Source organism: Coloeus monedula, assembly GCF_965178545.1.
Source record: "Coloeus monedula genome assembly, chromosome: 9".
Lineage (NCBI taxonomy): Eukaryota > Metazoa > Chordata > Aves > Passeriformes > Corvidae > Coloeus > Coloeus monedula.
The window spans coordinates 26,559,005-26,582,540 of NC_138789.1; the positions used below are offsets into that span (position 1 = coordinate 26,559,005).

A 23,536-nucleotide genomic window follows, 5' to 3' on the forward strand; every position below is an offset into this window, starting at 1 on the left:
TTCCTCCGGTGCGCCGCCAGCAGTACCGCTCCGTCCCGGGGTCACAGTTCAGCAGTTTTAAGCGCTAACACGCTGTTAGTATTTTACTTTCAGAGTTTTGCACCACTGGATGCGTATTCTGGAGGTCTGATTCAGCACAACCCATAAACTGAGACATGACAGTACATTAATTGCGCTCTGCATGGCCTTGGAGCCGGGGCTGCTTTCCCCATTCCTCAATCTGCCTCCTGCACGCTTTTGTCTGGATTAACAGCTCAATAATTTCCAACTCTGTTTTAGAACAGGGGTGCTGCTGCGAGAGACTGCTCCCAGCCACTGCTCCTTTCTGTGGTACCACAAAAGCTCTCACAGCTGATTTTTGAAGTACTGGAACCTGCACTGAGCAGGCAGTGCCAGGGGCACTGGAAACACCCAGAGACTGGTAAGCACTTAACACACAACGAACCCTGGTTCTCCGATGATCTGAAAATCACAGAATGGTTTGAGTGGGAAGGGACCTTAAATATCTTCTTGTTCCATCCCCCTGCCATGGGCAGGGACACCTTCCACTAGAGCAGGTTGCTCAAAGTCCCATCCAACCTCGCCTTGAACACTTCCATAGATGGGCACCCACAACATTATGGGTTAATTTAACCCAAACATGATAACAGAATACCTATACAAAACATGGCACACTATCCAATTCCAGCAGTTTTGAGCACAAACTGAATTTTCTCTGAGTAAAGTAGCACATTAGAAATCTGTGTGAATTGATTATAATTAATCTGAGTTTGAGTTAAAATAAATTTCAAAGAATATTTGCAATATTTGCAAATGCTTTGTCCCAAATTATTTCACTAGGATAACAGTGGCTTGTCAAGTTTTTGGGATAAATAAAACTCAGTTAAATCCTGTGCTGAGTCTCCCATAGGAAGAAGCCTGATTGTTTATTAAGGGCTAGAACTAATTGTGACCAACCATCTCCAGCTGGATTGGCAGCAAACCCTGCCAGGTGTACGGCTGAAACTCCAGTTACAACTTCTAAAGTATTTCCTTAAAACTTTTCAGACTGTTCAAAATTTGGCTTGCAGTTAAAACACATTTTCCATATGAAGCTAAAGTCTTGTTTTCAGTATGTATTGACCAAAACCCACTGCCACGTGTGTGAGACGGCAGGAAGAACATACACGTTGTTTAGCCTATGCTGGCTGCAATCTGGGAATGTTTGTATGAATCTCCGTTCTGGATGGGGCCTTTGGAAGATGAACTGCTTTTGTACCAACAATACCGTTTCTCTAAAATCCAGCTTTCAAAACATTTCAGTTTGCACAGGCTCAGTAGAAATTCCTTGAGTTTGTTAAAGTCCTTGAAGAGTCTGTTCCTGCTGGGATTTTGTCTTTGCAGTTTCTGAAGCTGATGTTGAGCCTGTGCCAACTCAACCATATGGCTGCTCCATACCAGGAATGGAGAGGATTCCTGAGTACAGCGGGGCAGGCCAAGAACAGGCACTGGGAGCAGGGGGTCAGTCTGTCACTGAAAGTTTTCACTGTCTGAGACCAGTTCCTATCATAAATTCGGGAGATGAGACATCTGGTGATAGGTAGGAGTGAATCAGTGAATTTAAAAGATATTGAAAGAACAGCCTGGAATCTTGCAAAGACATTATGACGTGGAAGAAACATGTAATGGACTAAGAATAATAGCATGAGCTGCTTCCTTATCTAAGATAATATCTGTGTCCATAATTATATAAGTTGTTTCTTCTAAGCAGATTAGGTTTTAAAGTGGTTAAATTCAGAACATAAAGATTCTTAATTCTGTGCTTGTCAGATCCTGAGCACGTAATTTATTTTCTCTACGTCAGCAGCCTTATCTAAAGAATTAGAACTACAACTGAGCTTTGCTATGTAGTCCTCAAACTGGTAAAACTGTGTTTCATGGTATTTATAGAATCTTTTGCCATCTTGTAATGACAGAAACATAAATAATTTTAGCAACTGTTACTTAATATTTATGTGTCTTGCTGGTTTGCAAACAACAGTTATTCAAAGCTTCTGTATGTAGAATCAGCAACTCTTTTAGAGTAAACTCTATATAAAAAATAATTTTATTTGGATAGGGTATTTGTATAATTCTTTATTTGTATCCCGAAACAAGAAATAAGTGTATTCTCTTGACCAACAGTACCTTGTATGTATTGGTTGGGAGACAGGTTTTCTTCACTACTACTGTATCTGAAACCTGAAAGAAATTACTTTGGATGGAATGGTTTATGCTTATGGCAAAGCTACCCCCCAAAGCAGGCGGCAAAACCCATTGTACTGGTGTAGGTTATTATTCATATTACCAGAATAAACCAGTTTGTGCAGGAAACGCTTAAATTGCAGAGGCTTGTGAGCACGCAGCGTGAAGCTGACGCCAGTTCACGGCTGTGCGAGGTCCCCAGGGGCACAGAGCTACTGCTCACCTGCTCCAGCCGGGCGCTCACCGGCGCCTCGATGTTCCCGGGTCCTAGCTCCCCTCCCGGAGCAACCAGGCCGAAGAAAATGTCCCACACACTCGTAACAAGTGAGGCCGATGCGCTCTGCTGCGCAATGGCCCCTTCTCCCCACACCTCGAGCCTTAAACGCGGACGTTGAGGCTCCGCTCACACAGCCCAGACGAACCTGTGCCGGCGCAGCCCCTTTAAGGGAGGCGGGCTCCCGGCCGGCTGAGGCAGCATTCACTTCCAGGTCGGGGGGTAAACACGGGGGAAGGGAGGGAGGGAAAGAAAAAAAAAAGAAAAGAGAAGGAGCCCAGTGACGGGACCGGCTGGCTGGGCGCTCGCCGGCGGCACCCAGCGCCGCGATGGTGAGGGGGCGGTGAGGGGCTGGTGGCGGCGGACAGGGAGGGAGGGAAGGAGGGAGGCAGGGAGGGAAGGGGAGCTTTCCGCCTGCAGCCCCGGTGTGCCGGACCCGGCGCAGGTAGCGGAGGTGACCCCGGGGAAGGGGCCGCCATGGCGGCGGTGCGAGCCCGGCTGGGGGCTCAGGCCTCCCCTCCCTGCCGCCGGTACCGCGGCCGGGCCGGGGCAGCCCCGCCGTTCGTTGTGTAACCGCGGCGCTGCCGCCCGTTATGTAAAAGGGCGCTCGGGACCCGGCGGACGGCAGCGAGGGAGGCTCGATCCCTGCTCGGTGCTCCCTGGTGTCCCCTGGGCGCCGGGAGAGCGATGACGGCAGGCCCGGGCCCGCCGCCGTGACCGGCCCCTCAGCACCGTGCGGGGCCGAGCACCGGCAGCCGCCAGGGCGGAGCGGGGCAGAGCCCCTCGGCCGGCCGGCCGGCGTGAGGGCACCGCGGCACAGCACAGCCCAGCCGCCTGTGCCTCCTCCTGCCTCCTCCAGCCCCCCTGCAGCACCTTCCCACTGGGAATTGCTTTGTCCAGGGTCCGTCTGGAGGAAGCCGTGCCAAGGCACGGTGCGTGGGCCTCGCTGAGCTCTTCCAGCACGGAGCTGCCAAAAGAACAGCCTTTCCCTGCTCTAGACAGGCCGGAGCAGAACATATGGGAGCTGTTTGGATTGCTCCTCTGCTCCAGACATGAGTGTGCATATTTGCTTTTCAAGGACTAACAGGAGCTTCCTGGGCGATCTAGTCGCATCTGTTGTCATTAAAAGCCTCATTTCGGTCAATCCCCTAATGAAGTTATGTATCATTATTTTTGAAGTAGGTACATTTTGTGCCGGCTGTTCTAATCAGTGAACTAGGGTAGAATTTCATTGTGTAACTGTGTACTGGTGTCTAAATTTACGGCAAAACTTCCAGTCCATGGCATTTCTATGTTCCTTTTTGCTGTGCTCGCAGTGTGCTTCTCCTTAACGGCTTTTTTCCGTCTGTAGTTCATATTCGCTGTGCTGTATTTATTTATAGGTAGCATTTGTATCTCTCACCTTTTGATCTTCTAGCTAAGAAAAGCTGGGTTTATGTCCTATTCCCAACGTGCTTTTCCTCCCCAGAGCATTCTAGTAGCTGTTATGTTTAAACTGAAATGATGAAGGTATCTCTTAACATAAGTACCCCTGTGAGATCTCCCAAGTGTCTTGAAAGTGACATAATCCTTCCTTTTTTTTTTTATGCTTCTCCTGGCATCTTCTTTCACTGCTTCACCTTGTTTTCTTGTGGTTCAGCACACCACTCTCATTCCACTCTCTATCATTCCTAACTGATGAACTCGTATCTGAAGTTCTTAATATTAATCTTGAAATAAGTGGCTTTACTGTGTCATTTTCATGTGATACTATTTAATTTTAGACCTCTTTTGATCGCTGCTGACTTCGTATCTGTAGCAGCTTTAATCAGTATGTTCCCACTTCTTGTGCCAGAATAGTTAATATTAAATTGGAGTTTTGAGCATAATCCTTCCTTGAGTCTGGCTAGTAAATCACCTACTTCAGTTTAATTCCATTTAATTTAAATAGGATAACCATAAAGCTTTCTTAGTAGCATAAATCATAAAACAGTTTATTTTTCACTGCCTTTCCGTTATTAGCACTCAGAAGAATTTTGATGGCTGTTGCTTGAGTTGCTATTTCTTAATTGTTTTAAGAATGTTCATTTTAAGAAAGTTAGTAAAGTTTTGGGGCTGTGGAGAGGTGGGAAACAGCTGGGAAACATGGTACATCCAAACCAGAGACTGAGGCTCTAAATTACCTCTTATTTTTCTGCTAATGTTTTGAGAGAAATGACTGCCACAAATTGAAAAGGCCCTAACCCTGTACCCATCTCCTCCTTTGAGAATTCAGAGAGGGAAAAGCAGGTGGGCCTGGCTTACAGAGACTTTGCATGTTTGGGGTTTGTCATACTGAGTTTGCAATTGGGTGTAAAAGTTGGGGAGCACATCATAGACATGGTTCTGTTAGAGATAAAATTGGTATCTGTTTTCCAGTGTTACATACTGGCTTACTGAGGGTGAAAAGAACCAACCAAAACAAAACACTACTGATGGGGAAAAAAAAAAAAAAGATTTGGTTTTTAATGAGCCTGAGAGTCAGAGCCTGTATGAACTGAATCTGTCAGGCTGGAGTTGGTAGGATCACAACCCCTGTAATGGAAAAGGCAGTGGAATTTAGGGATTTTCTTTCTTTCTTTTTTTTGGAAAGCTAGATTGTAATTACTGACAGAAAACAGCAACTGTCACAACTGAAACAACTGTTTCTTATTTCTTTTTAGGTATTGTTATATAAGCAGGTGCTTGCCTGGTGATGCTTCCCCAGAGGAACAGGATTTTGTTTTGATACTCACACTCAGCTAGTTAATCTAGGCTTGTAATGTTGGGTTTAAGAATCTCTAACTTATTCCCGGTGCTTTAATATGTTGCCTTAAGCTCTTTTTGCCTTTTGACTGCACTTTAAAATATGTGTTAAATATATTCTAGTGGTATTTAAAGCTGATTCATGGAGTTCTCAAAAGAAAGTGTGGAGGATAGCATTCTTTGTGAGAACCTTTCCAGCTGCCCTGGCGTGAGCTTGAAGCTGAACTGGGAACATCAAGTTGAAGCAGGTTTTGCATTTCAGTTCACCACTGTATTGGATTACTGTTAGAGGCTGGTAGCCAGGCAGTTTACCCCACTCCCCTGCACACTTTTGGTTTGCCTTGATTATACTGAGCACTTAAAAAGGTTTTTTTCAAAAAATAATTAATTTAAATAAGCCTTTAAAAGCCCATCTAAATGCAATTATTCTACTTTTTATGCTATTCCATAAACTAGCTAGGTTTTAGATGTGTCACATTATTCTCATAATATATGTTTTAGTTAATGAAGGCACCCCAGCTTGCATCCTGTAATGCATAATTCTGTATTTTGGGGAATTAATTTTTGTATTTGTTTCCTGGCTACTCAGTTAATTTGATGGAATGAAAGAAACTATGAGGTTAATTGAAGTATCAGATAATTAAGATGACTATGAAAAAGTAACTACCATAATGAAAGTTCCACTCAAAAACTGCTGAGTGATGTTTATTAAATTAAAAAAAAAATTAAAATTTAAGCACTGTGCAATGGTTGACACACATGTGTAGTATCTCATTAGACAGAAAGTGATCTGAAAACAAATGCCAGGTTTGTCTTCAACCCGACATTCAGAAGCAGAGCTAGAGAAAGGAACCACTTAAATTCTGACCTTCTAAGAGCTTAAATACAACTTTAACTGGGCAATATTGTCTTTAAGTAAAGAAAAGTGAGAAAAGGAATGCCTCCAACTCACATAAAAGGCTTCCAGACTGCGTTTGAGCTGTTCTATTTCAGCAGCAGACAGTCTAGGAAATTGTTTTTAGGATGCTTGTCACTGGACTTTATTAGATACAGATAAAAACATTCTGCTTGTCTGCCCAGGTTATCTCAGGAGCCTTTGTTTGGGGTGTTTTCTCAGTTTTTTGGCAGCAAGTTGAAGAAATACTACAAATGTCTCCTATGACTGGAATGAGTGGAGTTAATAAAAATGGAACTGTGTTGTTTGCAAGTGTAATTGATCCCTGCTTGTGGTTTTTGTTCCTTGATTGTATGGAGATACCTTGTATGAACTTCCAAAGGGATTATATAAAAATTAAACCGGCATTTCCAAAGGACAGATTGGCCACTCAGAGGTACTGGTTGAAAAAATAGTTTTCTGAGTCATATGCCAGTGGCCTATCTGCAGGGCTAAAAATTCTCATTGAAGTTTGCTCACTGATACATAAAAGTGTTTCAGCTTTTCTGGCAGAAAGGAAGGAACAGTTCCAGGAGGAATGAAGAGAGCCAGTATTGGTTTTGTCATCTTTGAGCATCAAATTAGAAACACAAGATCTCATGGGAAATGTGGATGTCTTTGCTTCAGTGGGAATGATTTTCGTACACCTTTGAGTAAGGATTCTGATTTTTGTTTGACTCATCAACTGTCATATAAGCCCTGGGTATATGTATTGATTTCAAGTTTAAAAAAAAAAAAAATCCCATTTCGTATTAAAAATGTATTTTAAAATAATCAGGCATTGTTGCACACTACAAAGAAACAAAAGACATTCACAATTCCAAATTCTGTCCTTCCTTTTCTTATCAGCTTAAGATTGGAGGCAGCCAAAATTGAAGTTTCTGGTGTGGGAGCAAGTTGTATCACAAAGTAACTCCTGTTTTTGCATCAATACAATGTAATAATAAAGCTTAAACAAATAATGAAATTTAAGCACTTAGCAAAACTGAGTTAAAGGAATGAAAGTTGCATGTCAAAAGCTGCAGAAAGAGCTTGTATTTGAATTATTTGGAGTATTTCTTTCCCAAGCCTGTACTTAAGTCTTCAGGAGCTATTAAACTGCAGTCTGTAATTGTTGTCAGTACATGATTCATTCAAGATAGGCTGGCTCCATTCCATCTTTGCCCTAATGTGGTACCTCCCAGTCCTCAAATATGTGCACCTTATTTTAGAAGACATATCTCTGTAAACTTATTTATACTTCTTCTGTATAACCTTTTACATATTTCAGTACTCCTGTGATCGGCATATTAGGCAAGCGAAGCAACAGAAGTTAAATGAGCTGGGAAAGAAAGGTGAAATGATCCAGAACTTTCAGTATAAAAGGGAAGCTACTATTTTTCCTACAGATGAGATCTGACAACAGTTGATGCTGTTATTTTCAATATTGTCTGGGGGAGTATGTACCAGTCACTCGGCCTTCTTTTGTGTGGTGCTGAGGATGATTCACACTGCTGAGAGTCATTCTTTATGTTGATTAATCTGTGTGGCTGAAAACAGTAGGTTATTATTAGACATGGAATAAAAAAACCCTTTGAGATTTTCATGTATCAGTATACAATCTCAAACTCTGAGGGAAGAGATCAAGTTTATATTCTGCCTTGTCCTTTGTACCCAGACTTCTGCTATAAATGATTCCCAGGTGCACAGCACCTGGAAGGAGGAAGAGGATTACTGTAATAGATGTTAGTTTATTGCTGCACAAAATTTGGAATGAAACCAGTTCTTTTTGGGTTTCCTTTTTTGATCTGAAGCTCTAGCTGCCCTTTTCAGTATCAGAAATTGCTCCCATATCTGCAATTTATCCGCAGTATCTGCATTTCTTACCTAGGTTGGTAGTAAATTTCTAATATGGGTTGACTTAAATGAAAGATTAAAAGAAATATTTTAAATCCAGAAGTAAAATTTGATCTTTAAGTTGTCTTTCAGTCTGTTTTGATTGATTAATTCCCAGTAGACATAAATTAAAATTATTTTTCAGCAATTGCTTTTCTTCCTCTGGAAACACAAGTAGGATTCAAGCACAGCAGACGTGACTAGATGTGGTTCTGGGGTGACAGGGGAAGGAGGCTCCCATCAGTTTGGCCAGTTGTTCATTGTGTGACCTGACTTTGTGTGCCTCTGAGGGAGACATCTCTTGTAATATTTGCCAGACTAACAAAAAAGACAATATAGAGTAATGGAAGGTTCATAGAAAGAATGACTTGACTAAATCTCCTTTGTTTCATTATGTTTTGCATATGACAGGAGGAAGCTTCTCCATATTCTTTACTTGATATCTGTTTGAATTTCCTGACTGCCAACCTAGAGAAGTTCTGCACAGAAAGGCAAGATGGAACGTTTTGCCTGCAGGAGCCAGGAATGTTCCCTCAAGAAGTGGCTGATCGACTGCTGCAGACAATGGCATTTCATGGTAAAAACAATCATTTGTGGGTCATTGGTGAAAATATTTCACCAGAATGTGACAGTGCAGTTCTGCTATATTTTCTAGTAGAATCTGCTGCTGCAGCTGTTAAAACTGTTCTGTAATCTCTTAACAGAAAATTTTTGTTCTTTTTGCTTTTCACAGCTTCAGCTGAGCTTTGCATTGCCACACAAATCTAAATAGAAAGCTCTTTGTCTTGGTTTATGATTTTAATGTTCCTTTAATTTAACATTCTTTAATCTTCTTTCAATCACTTCAACAACAAAAAAATTGATTCTACTAGCAACAATATCTCTTGAAGAGCATTTAATTGAATGTTTTTTACTGTGTGCCCTTGTAATTAAGCTAGAAAATAACCTTGTGATTCATTAAAAGTTTCTCATCTCTTTTAACACTTTTATTGAAATGGAATTATTTGTTTGAAAGCACTCAGTTTTAGAGCAGTATAAACACCTTATGGAATTCTTATATTTTGTGTACTGGCTTACTGGTTCTCTGTCAGCACATCTCTGAGGAGAGGGCTGCCCTCTTGTTTGCTTGCTTTAAGCATGATAAAATTTGTATAATAAAACTTCTTACCATGAAAAAATCAATGTACAGAGTATGCTAGAGAAGAGGTAAGAGACCCATTCCTTGAAATCTTGGAGACTTCTGTTAAAAAATGAGACATGACACTAGAAAAATTACTGTAAACAGACCAAATACCCTATCCTATACATGCAGATTTTATTTGGGTCCTCCTGGGCAAGTACTGGTGTTCTGGTTTTCTCAAGTTGTTCTGATCAGAAATAACAAAGGAATGGTCCTAAAAAAAGATAAGCTCAAAAAAAAAAAATTAATCTTTAGTGTACACTACTTTCTGATAAGGAATTATTTAGAGTAGTCCCAAGAAATCAGATTCAAGGAAACCGAATTACCAGAAACTTATTACCAGTGCTGGCAATGGTGAAGACACTTCCAGACACCAAAATGTCACAAACACACAGGGTGCAGGATGGAAAAAAGTGCGTGGCAGGAAAACATGGTGTGGCTAAAGTAGGCCAGGGAGAGAGCTTTGGTCCTTAAATGAAGAGATAAGCAAAAATTAAGAAGTAATTTAGTGATACTTTAACTAAACTATAATTGTATTTATTGCTTTTACTTTTTCTGCTGCATACCAGTTGTTTCATGCTATGTTTTTGCTTTCCCCACAAAAGAGGAGATTAGTCCCCTGACTATTTGGTCAGAAATGCCTGAACCATTTGCTCCTTAGAAAGGTCTGCAAATCTTAATATTAATTTGCCTTTGTGACAGAGGCAATTACTAGTCCATGAATTAAATCCAAACTGTAGTGGCAATGATGTTATTATTCAAATATATTGAATTTTTATTTAATTTTGTTTGTTAAATATGTGTGAAGATACAAGATTAAAAGCCAGGAGTGTTGACATTTATAACCCTATAGAGCAAAACTAGGGCATGTTCTTCCTACTCCTTTTGTGTGGATGCTTGTGCAACTGTACCCTTCTCATGGCTTTTTGTAATCCTTCTATTGATAAGACACTAAGATTTCATATTGGTATATTCAATGCATTTTTGATAATTCCATGGAGGGAACTCAATGTATTGTTTCAGTTAGGACGTTGCCAGTGTTTTGCAAGAAAAGGCTACTTAGGCTTTCTTTCTACAGAGTAAGAAGATACTAAACCAGATTGTTGCTTTTTCTTTTTTTCACTGCTGTCTTCTTCTCCTTCCCACCCTTTCCTTGCCCTCCTCTTTCTATTCTTTGAATCACTTCTTAGGTTTCTTTCTCACATTCAGCTTGTTTCTGAGCAACACTCCTACCTTCTTCATATAGGACTTAATTAGCTTAATTTAGTATTGATCCTACTTGTGAATTCAATCAAATGCTAGATTGTTTAGTTAAAGCAACATGAGAATAGGTCATTGATAGGTGGTGCATTCTTGAGATTAATGGAACTGTGGCCAAAGGAGAATCACACTGAGAAATTTTGAAATTCTGTTTATAGCACATTTCTAACCAGTTCAATGAGAAAAATACAGCAAATGAGGGCAGCAGTCTGATTGGTTTTGAATCATACCCATAATTTATTTAGTGTGTACCATTTTCTGAACTAAACAGGTAACTTGCATTTACTGCTTCTTAATTTATCTGTCCTATTCTTAAACCTGGAATTTTCCAAACATGACGTCATAGTCTTCAAAGTGGAATCTCTAATGTAAGATTTTGGAATCGGTGTCATAATGATCCAAGGCAAACTACTTTGTAATTAATCTTCTCTGCTAACACTTGGTACCCTTTGGGTTCTTAATGTTGAAGTGGTGTTGTGTAACACTGGAGCCAAGCACTGATGCTGTTTTCCAACAGGGCTTCTGAATGATGGAACCGTGGGCATCTTCCGAGGCAACCAGATGCGCTTGAAACGAGCCTGTATCCGCAAAGCCAAAATCTCAGCCGTGGCTTTCAGGAAAGCCTTCTGCCATCACAAGCTGGTGGAGCTTGATGCTACGGGGGTAAATGCAGATATAACAATCACAGACATTATCAGTGGACTGGGCAGCAATAAGTGGATCCAGCAGAATCTGCAGTGCCTGGTGCTGAACTCACTGACTCTTTCTCTGGAAGACCCCTACGAGAGGTGTTTCAGTCAGCTGTCCGGGCTCCGCGCGTTGAGCATCACCAACGTGCTGTTCTACAATGAGGACTTGGCAGATGTTGCTTCACTTCCCAGGTTGGAAAGTCTGGATATATCCAACACTTCCGTCACTGACATAACAGCACTCCTCACCTGCAAAGACCGGCTCAAGTCTTTGACCATGCACCACCTGAAATGCTTGAAAATGACCACAACGCAGATTCTGGATGTTATAAGAGAACTAAAATACCTGAATCATCTTGATATTTCGGATGACAAACAATTCACATCGGACATAGCTCTTCGTTTACTGGAACAGAAAGATATCTTGCCTAACCTTGTGTCTTTGGACATTTCTGGAAGAAAACATGTCACAGATAAAGCTGTACAAGCATTCATTCTGCAGCGGCCCACAATGCAGTTTGTAGGACTGCTAGCTACTGACGCCGGCTACTCAGAGTTCCTAACAGGAGAAGGAAACCTGAAGGTTAAGTGGGGGAATTAATTTCACTGAAAAAATACAATGTGTAGGGAAAATAGAACTAATCATTTGTAACAACTGTGTGCCTGTGTTTTGGAAGGAGGCTGTAGGTTCATTTTTTTTTAACTGTTAATTTTAATTACTGGATTTAGGTGAAATTCCTACTTAATTTTGATACAAACTGCTAAAGTTACATAATACTGTATATATACATATACTTGTAAGAAGCATCTGTTTTCTGTGCCTTTTCAATGAACCTTAGATCCTGATTTAGCATATCTAAGGGAGCTGAACTTTGTCTGGTCTGAATTCACTTACTGGGATAATATTCTCTGGATTCCAGACAGTATCTGGCATAAGTCAGCTTTGTGTAAGGGGTGGAGGTAGAATTTGCATGAGCTTTGAGCAGGTCGTGATTAACACGGTAGATACAATAAAGCTGAATAACTCAGCTGCTGTTACGTTCCATCACCAGTGCTATTTCCTCTTATGATATTTCTACCCATCTTGAAAGGTCTTCTGGTGATGAATACAACACCTAAGAAGCAATAACTTAGGAAAGACTTCCTCTTCTTCAACAAACCCTCAATTACTTAGCCCCTTACGATGAGATGATGTTTTCTGAAGTGCATTTATTTATCTTTTTGAGGCAGGCAACAAGACATCATTCCCTGTTCTGTAGAATCCAAATGCAGTTATTGGAGAATGAGTGGGTTAGAATTAATTTAAAAAAATACGTTTTAGACATGTCAGTGGTATATCATCTTTGACACTGAGTTTTCTTTCCTGCTGTGCCTTGAAGATGTTGGAAGCTGCAGAAGGAATGAGGAAGAGAGCCTAATGTGTCCATAGTTTAGTGTGTCTCCTGTGCAAGTTGAGTTTTCCACTTCAGTTTTAAAATTCAAAATGCTCTTGTTATACGCAAGTGGAGTAACACAGCTACACAATTTGGTATTTTTTTTCCCCTGAAATATTTGACAGTTGTTAAGAGCCAGGTCTCTTGAGTACTTAGTTGTTACAGCTGATAGCAAAGTGTCTGAATGTTGAAATGCATAGTTGGAGAAAGCAAGTTCCCCTTTGGTGTGATGAAGTACAGCATCAGGAGGTTATACCTCATGTTTGGTATAAAATAATACAATGTAATCCCTGCTGTTCAGAATGCGTGCTTCATGGAATTGTCTGTGCCATGAAAAGGCAGGAAGGAAGAAGGTTCTAGTAATGTGAAAGTCACAATAGACTTGTGGCAGTGTGGTTAGCAAAATGCAGTTTGCATTATTTCTTTTTTTTTTTTTTTTTTTGGTGGCCTAAATTCATTAGTAACTCTACTGAAATATTCAACTGCTTAGTCTAGATACTGTTTAAGAGTAAACAAGAGACAGAACTCTTGGAAACAGCAGAGGTAAAATATTACTGTCTTTACAGCAGCCCTGTGAAATTTGATTATGAACACTAGGCAGATATTATAGCTGAGAACATTAAGCCAAGTGGAAATTTTTCATGTAGGGTATAATTGGCTGCACAACATGTCAGTAAACAGGGTTGCCCTGTTCTAATCAGTGGAGAGTATGAAACAAAATCCAAGATGGTATCAGTTTGCTCAGGCTGTAATAGATTCCTGATACCACAAGTTTCAAAGAAATATGCCTGTATACAATACTGAATGCACAGAATGTGACACTTTAATCTATGAACATTTTGCTTTTTTTGTATGTGCCATGTTAAGTAGAACAAGTTGTGCGTGCTGCCCTAAGAATTTTAAGAAAAAGTGATTGCAGCAATGATTGATTTAATAGTAGGACTGAGGAACAAACCATCTTTGGTTATACAACTTAGTTATAAACAGAGAAAATAAAAGTGGAAAATAGAGCAGGCTGGCAATCATTTACTTACTGAAAGACTTGGCCAAATCACTGCCTTTGAAACTGCAGCTTTGCATTTTTTGAGAATGAAACTTTGAAAGTAAAATGATGACATCTTGAACTAAAGATTATTTCTGTGTTCACAGGTGTCAGGAGAAGCAAATGAAACTCAGATTTCGGAAGCACTGAAGCGTTACAGTGAACGGGCCTTCTTTGTGAGAGAAGCACTCTTCCATTTATTCAGCCTGACACATGTAATGGAAAAAACTAAACCTGAAATTTTAAAGGTAAAATAATAGTTTTGATGATTCTCCTGTGCTGTTCCTGATCTCTTTCCCAAAACCCTGATATAAATTAGTTTATAAGCTTTTAAGTTTTTGGTTGTGTTTTGTAAGATTCAAATTGTAATGTTAAATAAAAATAAAGAACTATTTAAACAAGAGTGATGTAGAAGATGCCCTGTAATGTTTTATGTTAGGCAAAATTGTTCTGTACTAATGGAAATTATCTAAATTTAGTAGCATGTAAATTAATTTTTTCACATAACATTGAATATGATATGAAATATTCTTCAGATGCTGAATTCTGTCATTAGATCATATCTGTTTGGGTTCAGATCAAAGGTCTGTCCTGTCCTATTCACCAGACACAGCAGTGCCTTCTGCTGATGCTCACAAAACAGTAATAATAAGGAAAGAATTCAGTGACAGTTGTCTCTACTATCACCCTCCAGTGTGGTAACAAGTGAATGGATATTGATAGTGTTCTGTATGGGGCTGTAACCTGGAGCCTATAAACTTCCTTAGAAATCCATTCTAGGCATTGGTTTTCCATGTCTAGAACACCAGTGATGGTTTGTTTTGTCGTGATCCTAAAAAGAGGCACCCGTAGGACACATGGTTTTTCTTTTTCTTATCCTCTTTGATCTTGAACAAGTGGCCTTAAATTTGCTGGCATCAACATCAAAAAGACTTTGTCAGTCAATAATCAACAAGAAAAATATTATTATTATTAGGTGATTCGTAGGTGAGATCACAATCAACATACATAGACAAAAATGTGATTGAGGAGGAAGCTGCAAAAGATCTATCCTGACCTAGCAGCTCTGGATGTGATTTGAAATGGCTCATCACCAAACAAGCCACTACATCGCTATCATTGCACTGCAGACACTCTGTCCTGCTTCATTCACCTCTGAAAGGGTTTGGTGATTGCATCCCAGACTGGGTCTTTCTAGGAATTTCTTGCAATCTGTGCAGCCTCTTCTTTGAGAGGTTGCTACAAGCTGTGCAAAAGGACTTGGAGCAGTAGAAACTGCCAGCTTTGAATCACTGAGCAGAAGGAAGTGTTATTCCTTGAGAATTAAAATTACGCCAGATGGATTGCTCACTCAAGTACAAGGGAGGCAGGAATTGGGTGCTGTGAGTCATTGTTGTGGCCTCAAGCAGGAGGCAGATTGTTCTTGAGGTCTGTGTGCAAATGTGTGAGCAGCTAACGTGGGCCAAACTGCTGTGTTGCAGCTGGTGGTGATTGGCATGAGGAACCACCCGCTGAACCTGCCCGTGCAGCTGGCAGCGAGCGCCTGCGTCTTCAACCTGACCAAGCAGGACCTGGCGGCCGGAATGCCCGTGCGGCTCCTGGCAGACGTCACTCACCTGCTCCTCAAGGCCATGGAGCACTTCCCAAATCATCAGCAGGTACAAGGCAAAACTTCTCTGCTTTCTCTGGGATTCTCTGTCTTGTGGGTCTTAACAAAAGGTTTCTCCACGTGCCAGACCTCATGGAAAAATGTTTAATGATTCATAGCAAGAAAGTGTTCTGAAATGTGTGTTTCTGATGAAGCAATTCTTTTTCATTTCTCACAGCTGCAAAAGAATTGCCTTCTTTCACTATGCAGTGACAGAATCCTTCAGGATGTCCCATTTAACAGGCAAGTTTTAGATGTCAGTTAAAATGAGTTGTAGCATTGCAGAATATTTTTCTTCAGAAGCTTTGTTTCTGGTCCCAGTTTTGCTCAGTTTAAATCATTCCAGTGTGCTGAATTTATCTGGCCTATATTGTTCTAGGCCTGTTGACCCAAATATATACCATTGAGTATAGGTCTGAAAAAATCCTTTGCTATACAGGGTTTTTTTACTTCACCTGGATGGGTCTGTCACCAATTGCATGTAACAGAAATCAGGATTTCTCTGGGGTTGCTTTTTGCAGACATTTTTCTACTCAAATGTTTTGTCCAAATACTTTGAAGTGTGATGATCTGATGTTTCAGAAGATTGTGCCAATTTTTTTTTCCTTTCTTGGAAGCAATTCCTGTGCACTCTGATACATAATTAGAAGTCAGAGACCCTAAGTCAACATCTTAAAGCTGATAGAGGCTCATACAATACCTCCAATTTCACTATCTTTCTACTTTTGATGGTGTGAAGCATACTTCTGTTGTCTGTGTACATCTTTCCTTTACTAAGACTTACGAGACTTATGAAAATTAATTTTATTTTTAACCTCCAGGTTTGAAGCAGCCAAACTTGTTATGCAGTGGCTGTGTAATCATGAAGATCAAAACATGCAAAGGATGGCTGTAGCCATAATTTCCATTCTTGCTGCAAAGGTATGGAGTTAAGCTTTGGGATGACAGGATAACATTTCTCAAGTCTAAAAAATTGTTGATTTGGTTTTGTTTGTTTCCAGCTTTCAACAGAGCAAACAGCTCAACTTGGTGCAGAACTCTTCATTGTTAGGGTAAGTCAGATACTTTCCTGCCATCCCAGCTGTTCATACTAGCAGTATTCCTGAAGATACAAAGTAAACAGAAAGAGATAAAATTCTAAGAACATATTAACATATATCCATGTGAAAATTGTTTAGAATGTAAGCAAGAGTGGAAAAAATTCACACAATTAATGCGAAGTAAAATAGCAAGACATATCTTGATTTGAAATTCATTGTTGAAGGTAAAAGATGCTCAGAAGGAGAATATTTGAAGTAAATACTGCTGTAAAGGTTCAGAGTTCTGTGGATGGCTTTGTGCCATCTGTAATAGCCCTACACATGTAATTTCTATGAAAACAAAGGAATTCCTTTAGCAGGCAGCCAGTTCAGAGGGGAGGTAAAAAGTTTAATAGCTGTTAAATTTTGTATAGTTTGACTCTAAACATAGAGATCTTTACTCTGCATATAAATGACAGCTATGCATTGCCCAGTTAGTGCAGAAAGAAACAGAGGAGCTAATACATACATTGATATTTTGATATTTTTCCCCCTAGCAACTTCTACAAATAGTTAAACAGAAAACAAATCAGAATCTTGTAGATACCACCCTCAAGTTCACACTGAGTGCACTTTGGAACCTCACTGATGAATCTCCAACGACGTGTCGGCACTTTATAGAAAATCAAGGGCTAGAACTTTTCATGAGAGTCTTAGAGGTGAGGAGGGGGAGCTTGGTGGTGGATTATCAACACAAGTTTATAATTAAAGCTGTGTCAATAATAATCATAAACGTTTACCTGGTGTTCGTTTCTTTTATCCACAGTCTTTTCCATCTGAATCATCCATCCAACAGAAAGTTCTTGGACTTCTGGTGAGATGAAAAAAGAAAAAAAAAGTCTGAAATATGTACTTTTAAAATTTAAATTTGGAAGGGTTTTTTTTTTACTCTATGTTAATCTGAAAAATTCCCTAATATTTTTTACGTTCTTCTTTAATCCTTGTAGTGTATATTATTCACAGTTTGCATGTTTTTGGACTCTTCTATGTTTCTTCAAGAGTTATATTGAAGTTGATGGTTACAGTAAATAAAAAGAGCTTTTAAGAAAGGAGAGTGTGGCTTCACATGAGTCCAAATGCAAAAAGTAGGTTAAAAGTCAGTGGAATGCAGAATTTTGGACTGCTGAAATTTTTTGAAATTGTGCTTGACAATGTTAAAAACAACCTTTGATTTAGTGTAATCTACCTGTTAATGGCATAAAATCTCTTACAAGAAAACCTCTTTGTTTTGAAGCAAATTCCTGCATTAGACTGGAAAGGTTTCCTAAAGCAAAAGTAGTATTTTGGCATGTGGTGGTCAGCTGGATGTATGGAGGTCTCATCTGAGTGTTTATACGTGTCTACTCACACAATATAGTTCAAGTTTTTGTTTGTCTCCCTCACGCAGTGATCTTTCTGTTGACGTTTTCTCTTTCTTTATGATTATTTTCACCATTCCAGAATAACATAGCTGAAGTTAAAGAGCTCCATTCTGAATTAATGTGGAAGGACTTCATAGACCACATCAGTAAATTGTTGCACAGTGTGGAGGTAGAAGTCAGCTACTTTGCAGCAGGGATTATTGCTCATCTGATATCTCGAGGAGAGCAGGCCTGGACATTAAGTCGCAGCCAGAGGACATCTCTCCTTGAACAGCTGGTACAGAAATGATGGTGAATTTTATCATAGTCTTTTATATTTTTTTCAATGTTTGTATTTAACAATCAATGTTCTTGGTTCTGTATTTTACAGCATACTGCCATTTTGAATTGGCCAACCCCAGAATGTGAGATGGTGGCTTACAGGTAAGTATTGTCTTGTGATCAAGAGTTTGGAAAATAAAAAAAAAAGCATACCACGTATCTACTATATCTGATTTTTGCTAGCAATTCTCTTAAACTAGTTTTAGATGCAGCAGACCAGCCTCTTAATGTTTATCAATGTCCCCTGCAGTTAACATATGGCTGAATGAGCAGACATGTGACCTCTGAAGTAATAATATTTAGTAGTAAAGCAAGTAACTGTTTCTCTCCTTTTTTTTTTTTAATAGGTCTTTCAATCCGTTTTTTCCACTGCTTGGCTGTTTCATGACACCTGGTGTCCAGTTATGGGCAGTGTGGGCCATGCAGCACGTCTGCAGCAAAAATCGTATGTATTAAGAGAATATTACCCTTAAAATTCTCTTGTTTTGTATGTTAGTCACTAGTATGGAGTGGGAAAAATAAGAATTTCTGGGGTATTCACTCCTAATCATCTGAGAAACTACATTTGGGGCTTGGCTAAATGTGGTGGAAAGAGAGTAGTAAAAGTTCTTTACATCTCTTCTATTTACTGCAATTTTACTGTTAGATGCATAGTATTAATTCCAAAATGTGGATTTGTGAAGATTTAAGTACGTTTTTTGCTTGCACATGTGTTTTTATTCAAATAAAATATGCAGATACTAATGATAGGCAACAAATTCCTTTTAAATTAAGAACAATGACCATGGCAGGTAGCAGTGTCTTACTACTAGAACAGAAGCTATAGTTAGTCCTCATCTCTAATTGCTTTTTTGCACTAACTTGCTGTGACACAGAAGTCACTTTCTTAACCTGTCTTTCCTATCTGCAAAATGAGAAGTAGTAATGCACAGGTGTTGGAAAAGGAAATAAATCCCCCAACCATAACTAAATGTAGGAGGGGACTAACCTTCCTGGCTTTTAGTACTTTTTTTTAATTTCTTTGACAGAAATTTTTGGCATACATATGTCTAGATAAAGCAGATTTCTTCTAAAGTATTGAAAGTGTTTTCTGTGCCAGTTTTCAATCTCCTTGATGGCAGCATATCTAGGCTTGTTTATCTCTGTCCCATAAATCACTGTTTCTGCTGGGATATGGTATCTATTCAGGACCAACCAATAACATGACATAATATATAAATGCACACACAACACTGTTTCGCTGCTCTTCATAGAGCTCATAAATATAATGAGCCACTGTTCCCAGGGTGCTGTCCAGAAGTCTGTGAAGCTTTTCACATTGAAGTCAGACTGTTCTGACAAAGTTGTTTTACTGGTCAGACTCTGGATAACAGATTTTAATGTCTCTTTGTGTCTTGGTCCTGTTAACTTAGTGTTGTCCTATTTGTTCTATTTATTTTTGGTATTTTGTCTGCCCTCACCTCTGAGCTTTTAACATGCTACTGCAGTTTGTATTGGCCTACTCCTGATCTGAGGCCAAGGCAGAATTCCTGAAGTTTAGTTCTGATTGGTGCCAGAGGCTTCTGGACAAAGTTGCAAAGAAACCAAATGTTTGGTAGCAAATGTAATAACCTACTCTGAGAGAAAATGTGTTTAATTCTGAAATATGAAGTATTTGGAAGGAAAATCTTCAACTTTTGGTGCTTGGCACCAAGAAAGCTTTTAGTAATCCTAGAGAGGAGATGCTTTTTATTTTGATCCACTCCTACAGATGACAGTGTAAAATAGTCTAGAAGTAATTGGTTTTAAATTTTTTGTGTATTTTTTCTCCTTCTTCTGGTTGTCTATGTCACAGTCACTCAATGAGGTAACCTAACGAGAATATTAGTAGCACTGCAGTAAATGTGATCCCCAGTGAAATGCCCAATGTCAGCATTTAAACAAGTCTGGTGTTGCATCACTGAGATGAGTGGTGAAATTGGGCCCATCTGAGGTAACGCCCTGTGGGTTGCATTACAGTCATCCTGACCTTTCCATAACAACTTCTGGAGCTTGCACATTACATTCACCATACAGCTCTTTTTATAGCTGTTCCCTGCTCTTAATAATGCTGCAGCTGATGGAGATGTGATTTCAACTTACTGAATTCCAGAATGTAAGTGGAAAAATCCCTGGAAAGGCATTCATAGCAGCTTATAACTAATTAGAGGCCACCATCAATATATTTGGTAAACTATTGGAAGGAACTAGTTTGTATTCACTCTCCAAGCCTGGGCAAGTGATGTAGTATATCTCATACCGTTTTTTGGTAACTGTTCTGTACCAAGGTTTTTGGGAAAGGTGCTGATATTTACATGGATACTCACAGACACTATAGTGCTTTTGGTTCCCATTTCTTCTGGTTTATGTGCACTTTAAATGTGCACAGAGGAGGTGAGGGGAAGAGAGAATACATATTACAGAGCACTTTCCAGTCAGCTGACACAGATGTGGTAGGAGACCTGATTACAGTTGGAATCCTGCCCAAATAACTCTGTTGTGTTGTAACTTGTTGAAGTATTGATGCACTTCTGTGGACACTTTAGGGAATGTCTTAAATACTGCCTGGAGACAAAAGTGAATTTGAATCAGTGTTTACGGTATCTGCTACCTTTACCCTAGATAATTCTGTTTTTAATTCCCTTTTTATAATCTATTACAGCCGCCAGATACTGCAGCATGTTAATTGAAGAAGGTGGTTTGCAGCATTTGTACAACATCAAGGAAAATGTCCACACTGATCCCCATGTCCAAAGGATTGCAATTGCCATCCTGGATAGTTTAGAAAAACACATTATGCGCCATGGGAGACCACCACCATGTAGGAAACAGCAACAAACCAAACCAAACTGAAAGCTGCAGGTAGAGGAGTGTAAAGTATTGTCTCTGTAATAATCCTCTCTGATATGTGTGTAGTTGGAGTAACTTATAATATATTGGTCACCATTAAAGTGATTTGCTGGTAACTGTGGTACCCAAACCATGTGTGGTAACCTTGCTGAACATCACCTTTAATGGCAACCTCGTACACAACTTGTAAAGGGTCACAGCTTGAGCTGGTCATGCCTGTAGGGCTAGTGCTGGCTACCAGGAGATGGAACTTGTACAGATTGATATGCACAGCTGAAAAGAAGACTTCAAGGAGTATCTTGTTTTGTGGCTTCTGGGCGAAAAGGTTATTCCATCCCTGTGACTGCTGTTCATAACACTGTTCACCAGTTTGGTGTTTGAATAGAACTGTGTGTGGTTGTGAGATCAACACTTACAGATTAAAACAAAAGTCCATGCATGCAGGTGACAGAGACTTGTAACTAAGGCGACCAAAATGTCCATTGTCTCTTAGCCCTTCTAGACCCAAATGGGGTCTTCAGCTTCCTTTTCCTTTTGCCTGCAAGCCATGTTCTTTTGTTTTCCTTACTGCTGGAACGATGCCTTTTACATTTCTCCAGAGTCCTCCCTGCTCCTGTCAAGGTGGGGACCAGCATCACATTCAGGGAAAGGGGAAACCCACTGAAGTAAAGCAGTAGAAACAGAACTAAAATGCGACAGTACTAAAAGGATGTTTGAGAATTTAAATTTTAAACCAAGAATGGGGTTTTGTTGTTGTGTGACTACTTTTGGTTGTGTGTGATAATCTTTCTTTTGTTTTTAGAATACTGATGGGGATAGGAGAAAGCTCATTAGAGCAAAATAACTGACATGACTTCATCATGGAGGGGGTTGCATGTACTCATAGAAGGCTGGGATATTTGGTCACCTTATTTATAAGAGACTAATGATTGCTCTCATTTTCTGTAAATATTCTGTCAGTATTGTGCAGTGAATTATATTTCCAAGCTGTCACAGTGAGTACAAAATATCACCCAATGTTCTATGTAAGCCCTGTGTCAGTTGCATTGTTTTGTGGAGTGTGAAACTTTACATAAAGATGCTAATTGTATCAACTTTTTCTTTCTTGGTTACCTTTGGGTTTCAAGCCATGTGTTGAATGAAACATATTGCACAGTGTACAGATGCCTGATACAATGCAAGTGATGGAAGCAAACTGCATGTCCATTCAAATTCAATTTAATTTCAGGTGTTGTTTTTGTTTATCTGCTTAGTCTCCCTATTTCCATGGCAACTGGTTGATATTCAGAAACTTCTGTAAATATTGGATAATTGAATTTAAAAAGAAAACTTATGTTTGGTACCTTACTAGCAGAGATGGCTTCTTCATGATGACCATATTTTACTATTTTTAAGTCCTTTCCCTCCCAACTCCTATCCTTCACATAAAAACACCACCTCTAATCTTCAATAACCTAATTATTATGTATTTCAGCAACTTCAAAAAGGTACTGATCCAGTAATTTAATCAGTGTTGTGTAATTGTTTTTTGTACAAGAGTATAATTTGGCTGGCATCATTTTCATCTGTGAATCTGATTATATACTGTTTTCTCAATTCCAACAGAAATTCAGCTGGCTGTAGCTTTGAATTATGAAGGTGGTTTAAAAATTAAAAACACCCTACAGGCTTTTACCCACCACCCTTCTGAGATGTCTGCTATGGGACTTCTATGGAATTTCCATTACATGAAATGGAAGACAAAACTTGTCAAAATTGGTGTCAATAGAATAATATAAATCAATTGCTACAAGGTTTTAAAATAAAGATGACAACTCTCCTTACAGTGCTGTCTTTTCCTAATAACAGGAGAACTTGCTGAAGCAACTTAACTTTAAAAACCCCCCCATAATCTACTCCTCTGTGCAGCACAAAATGCAGTGATGATACTGGCATCAGGCCAGGTGTCTGGGAGACATGTTACTTCATGAAGTTCTGCAACAGCAAGCACAGAGGTGCTAAATACCCATTTTCTTTTGCTCCCCCATGCTTCAGGCAATTAGTGAGCAGAATTCTTTCAAGCTGAAAACTCTGCATGCCTGCAAGGTATGAATCCACTACACCTATTTGTACATGCCACTTATAGAAAGGTCTCTTCATATTCCTGCCAGGAGTTTCTGCCAGGGTAGAATAATTCTGGAAGCAACTTTTAAACTTTGCGTTCCACCTGTGGCATTTGCCATCTTTTGCAAAGGCTGTAGATCCTGACTCTCCATTACCTTTGCAGATCTTTACACAGAAAATTTGTATGTGTATAATTTGGTAAGGTTCCCACACACTTTTGGCACAAGTGAAACTGTGGTTTGCTTTGATAATATCATAGCATGAAGTTCCAATGTGGTAAGCCACATTTTGTGAGTCTTACTTTGATAACCTATAAAGCATTTCCTAAAGCCACATTTGCTGACTAATTCACTTTTGCTTGAAAGCCCCAGTCTAGAGAAATAAGATGCTGTAGAGCTAAATTGTGTGGCATGTTTTAGTGCTGGAGAAACTCAAAGCAGAGGGAGAAAATAACCTCAACTTCCAGTCAGGCAGCAGAGGAAA

The 23,536-nt window shown here is 39.6% G+C and overlaps 1 protein-coding gene across 2 annotated transcripts; it reads left to right on the forward strand.

Moving 5' to 3' along the window:
* The first annotated feature begins 41 nt into the window (after positions 1 to 41).
* On the forward strand, positions 42 to 22,775 carry LOC309576149 (protein zyg-11 homolog B). Of its 2 annotated transcripts, none has more exons than XM_082287200.1 (14): positions 42 to 421; positions 8,481 to 8,646; positions 11,027 to 11,781; positions 13,781 to 13,921; positions 15,155 to 15,331; positions 15,500 to 15,564; positions 16,143 to 16,242; positions 16,323 to 16,373; positions 16,898 to 17,059; positions 17,167 to 17,214; positions 17,841 to 18,038; positions 18,132 to 18,184; positions 18,430 to 18,527; positions 20,763 to 22,775. In XM_082287200.1, exons 2-14 carry the CDS (start codon positions 8,595 to 8,597, stop codon positions 20,951 to 20,953), a joined length of 2,091 nt encoding a protein of 696 aa, XP_082143326.1. In that variant the 5' UTR covers positions 42 to 421; positions 8,481 to 8,594; the 3' UTR covers positions 20,954 to 22,775. The 2 variants fall into 2 exon arrangements, with proteins under 2 accessions (XP_082143326.1, XP_082143325.1); XM_082287199.1 differs by lacking the exon at positions 42 to 421 and adding an exon at positions 2,741 to 2,829.
* Positions 22,776 to 23,536: the final 761 nt, after the last annotated feature.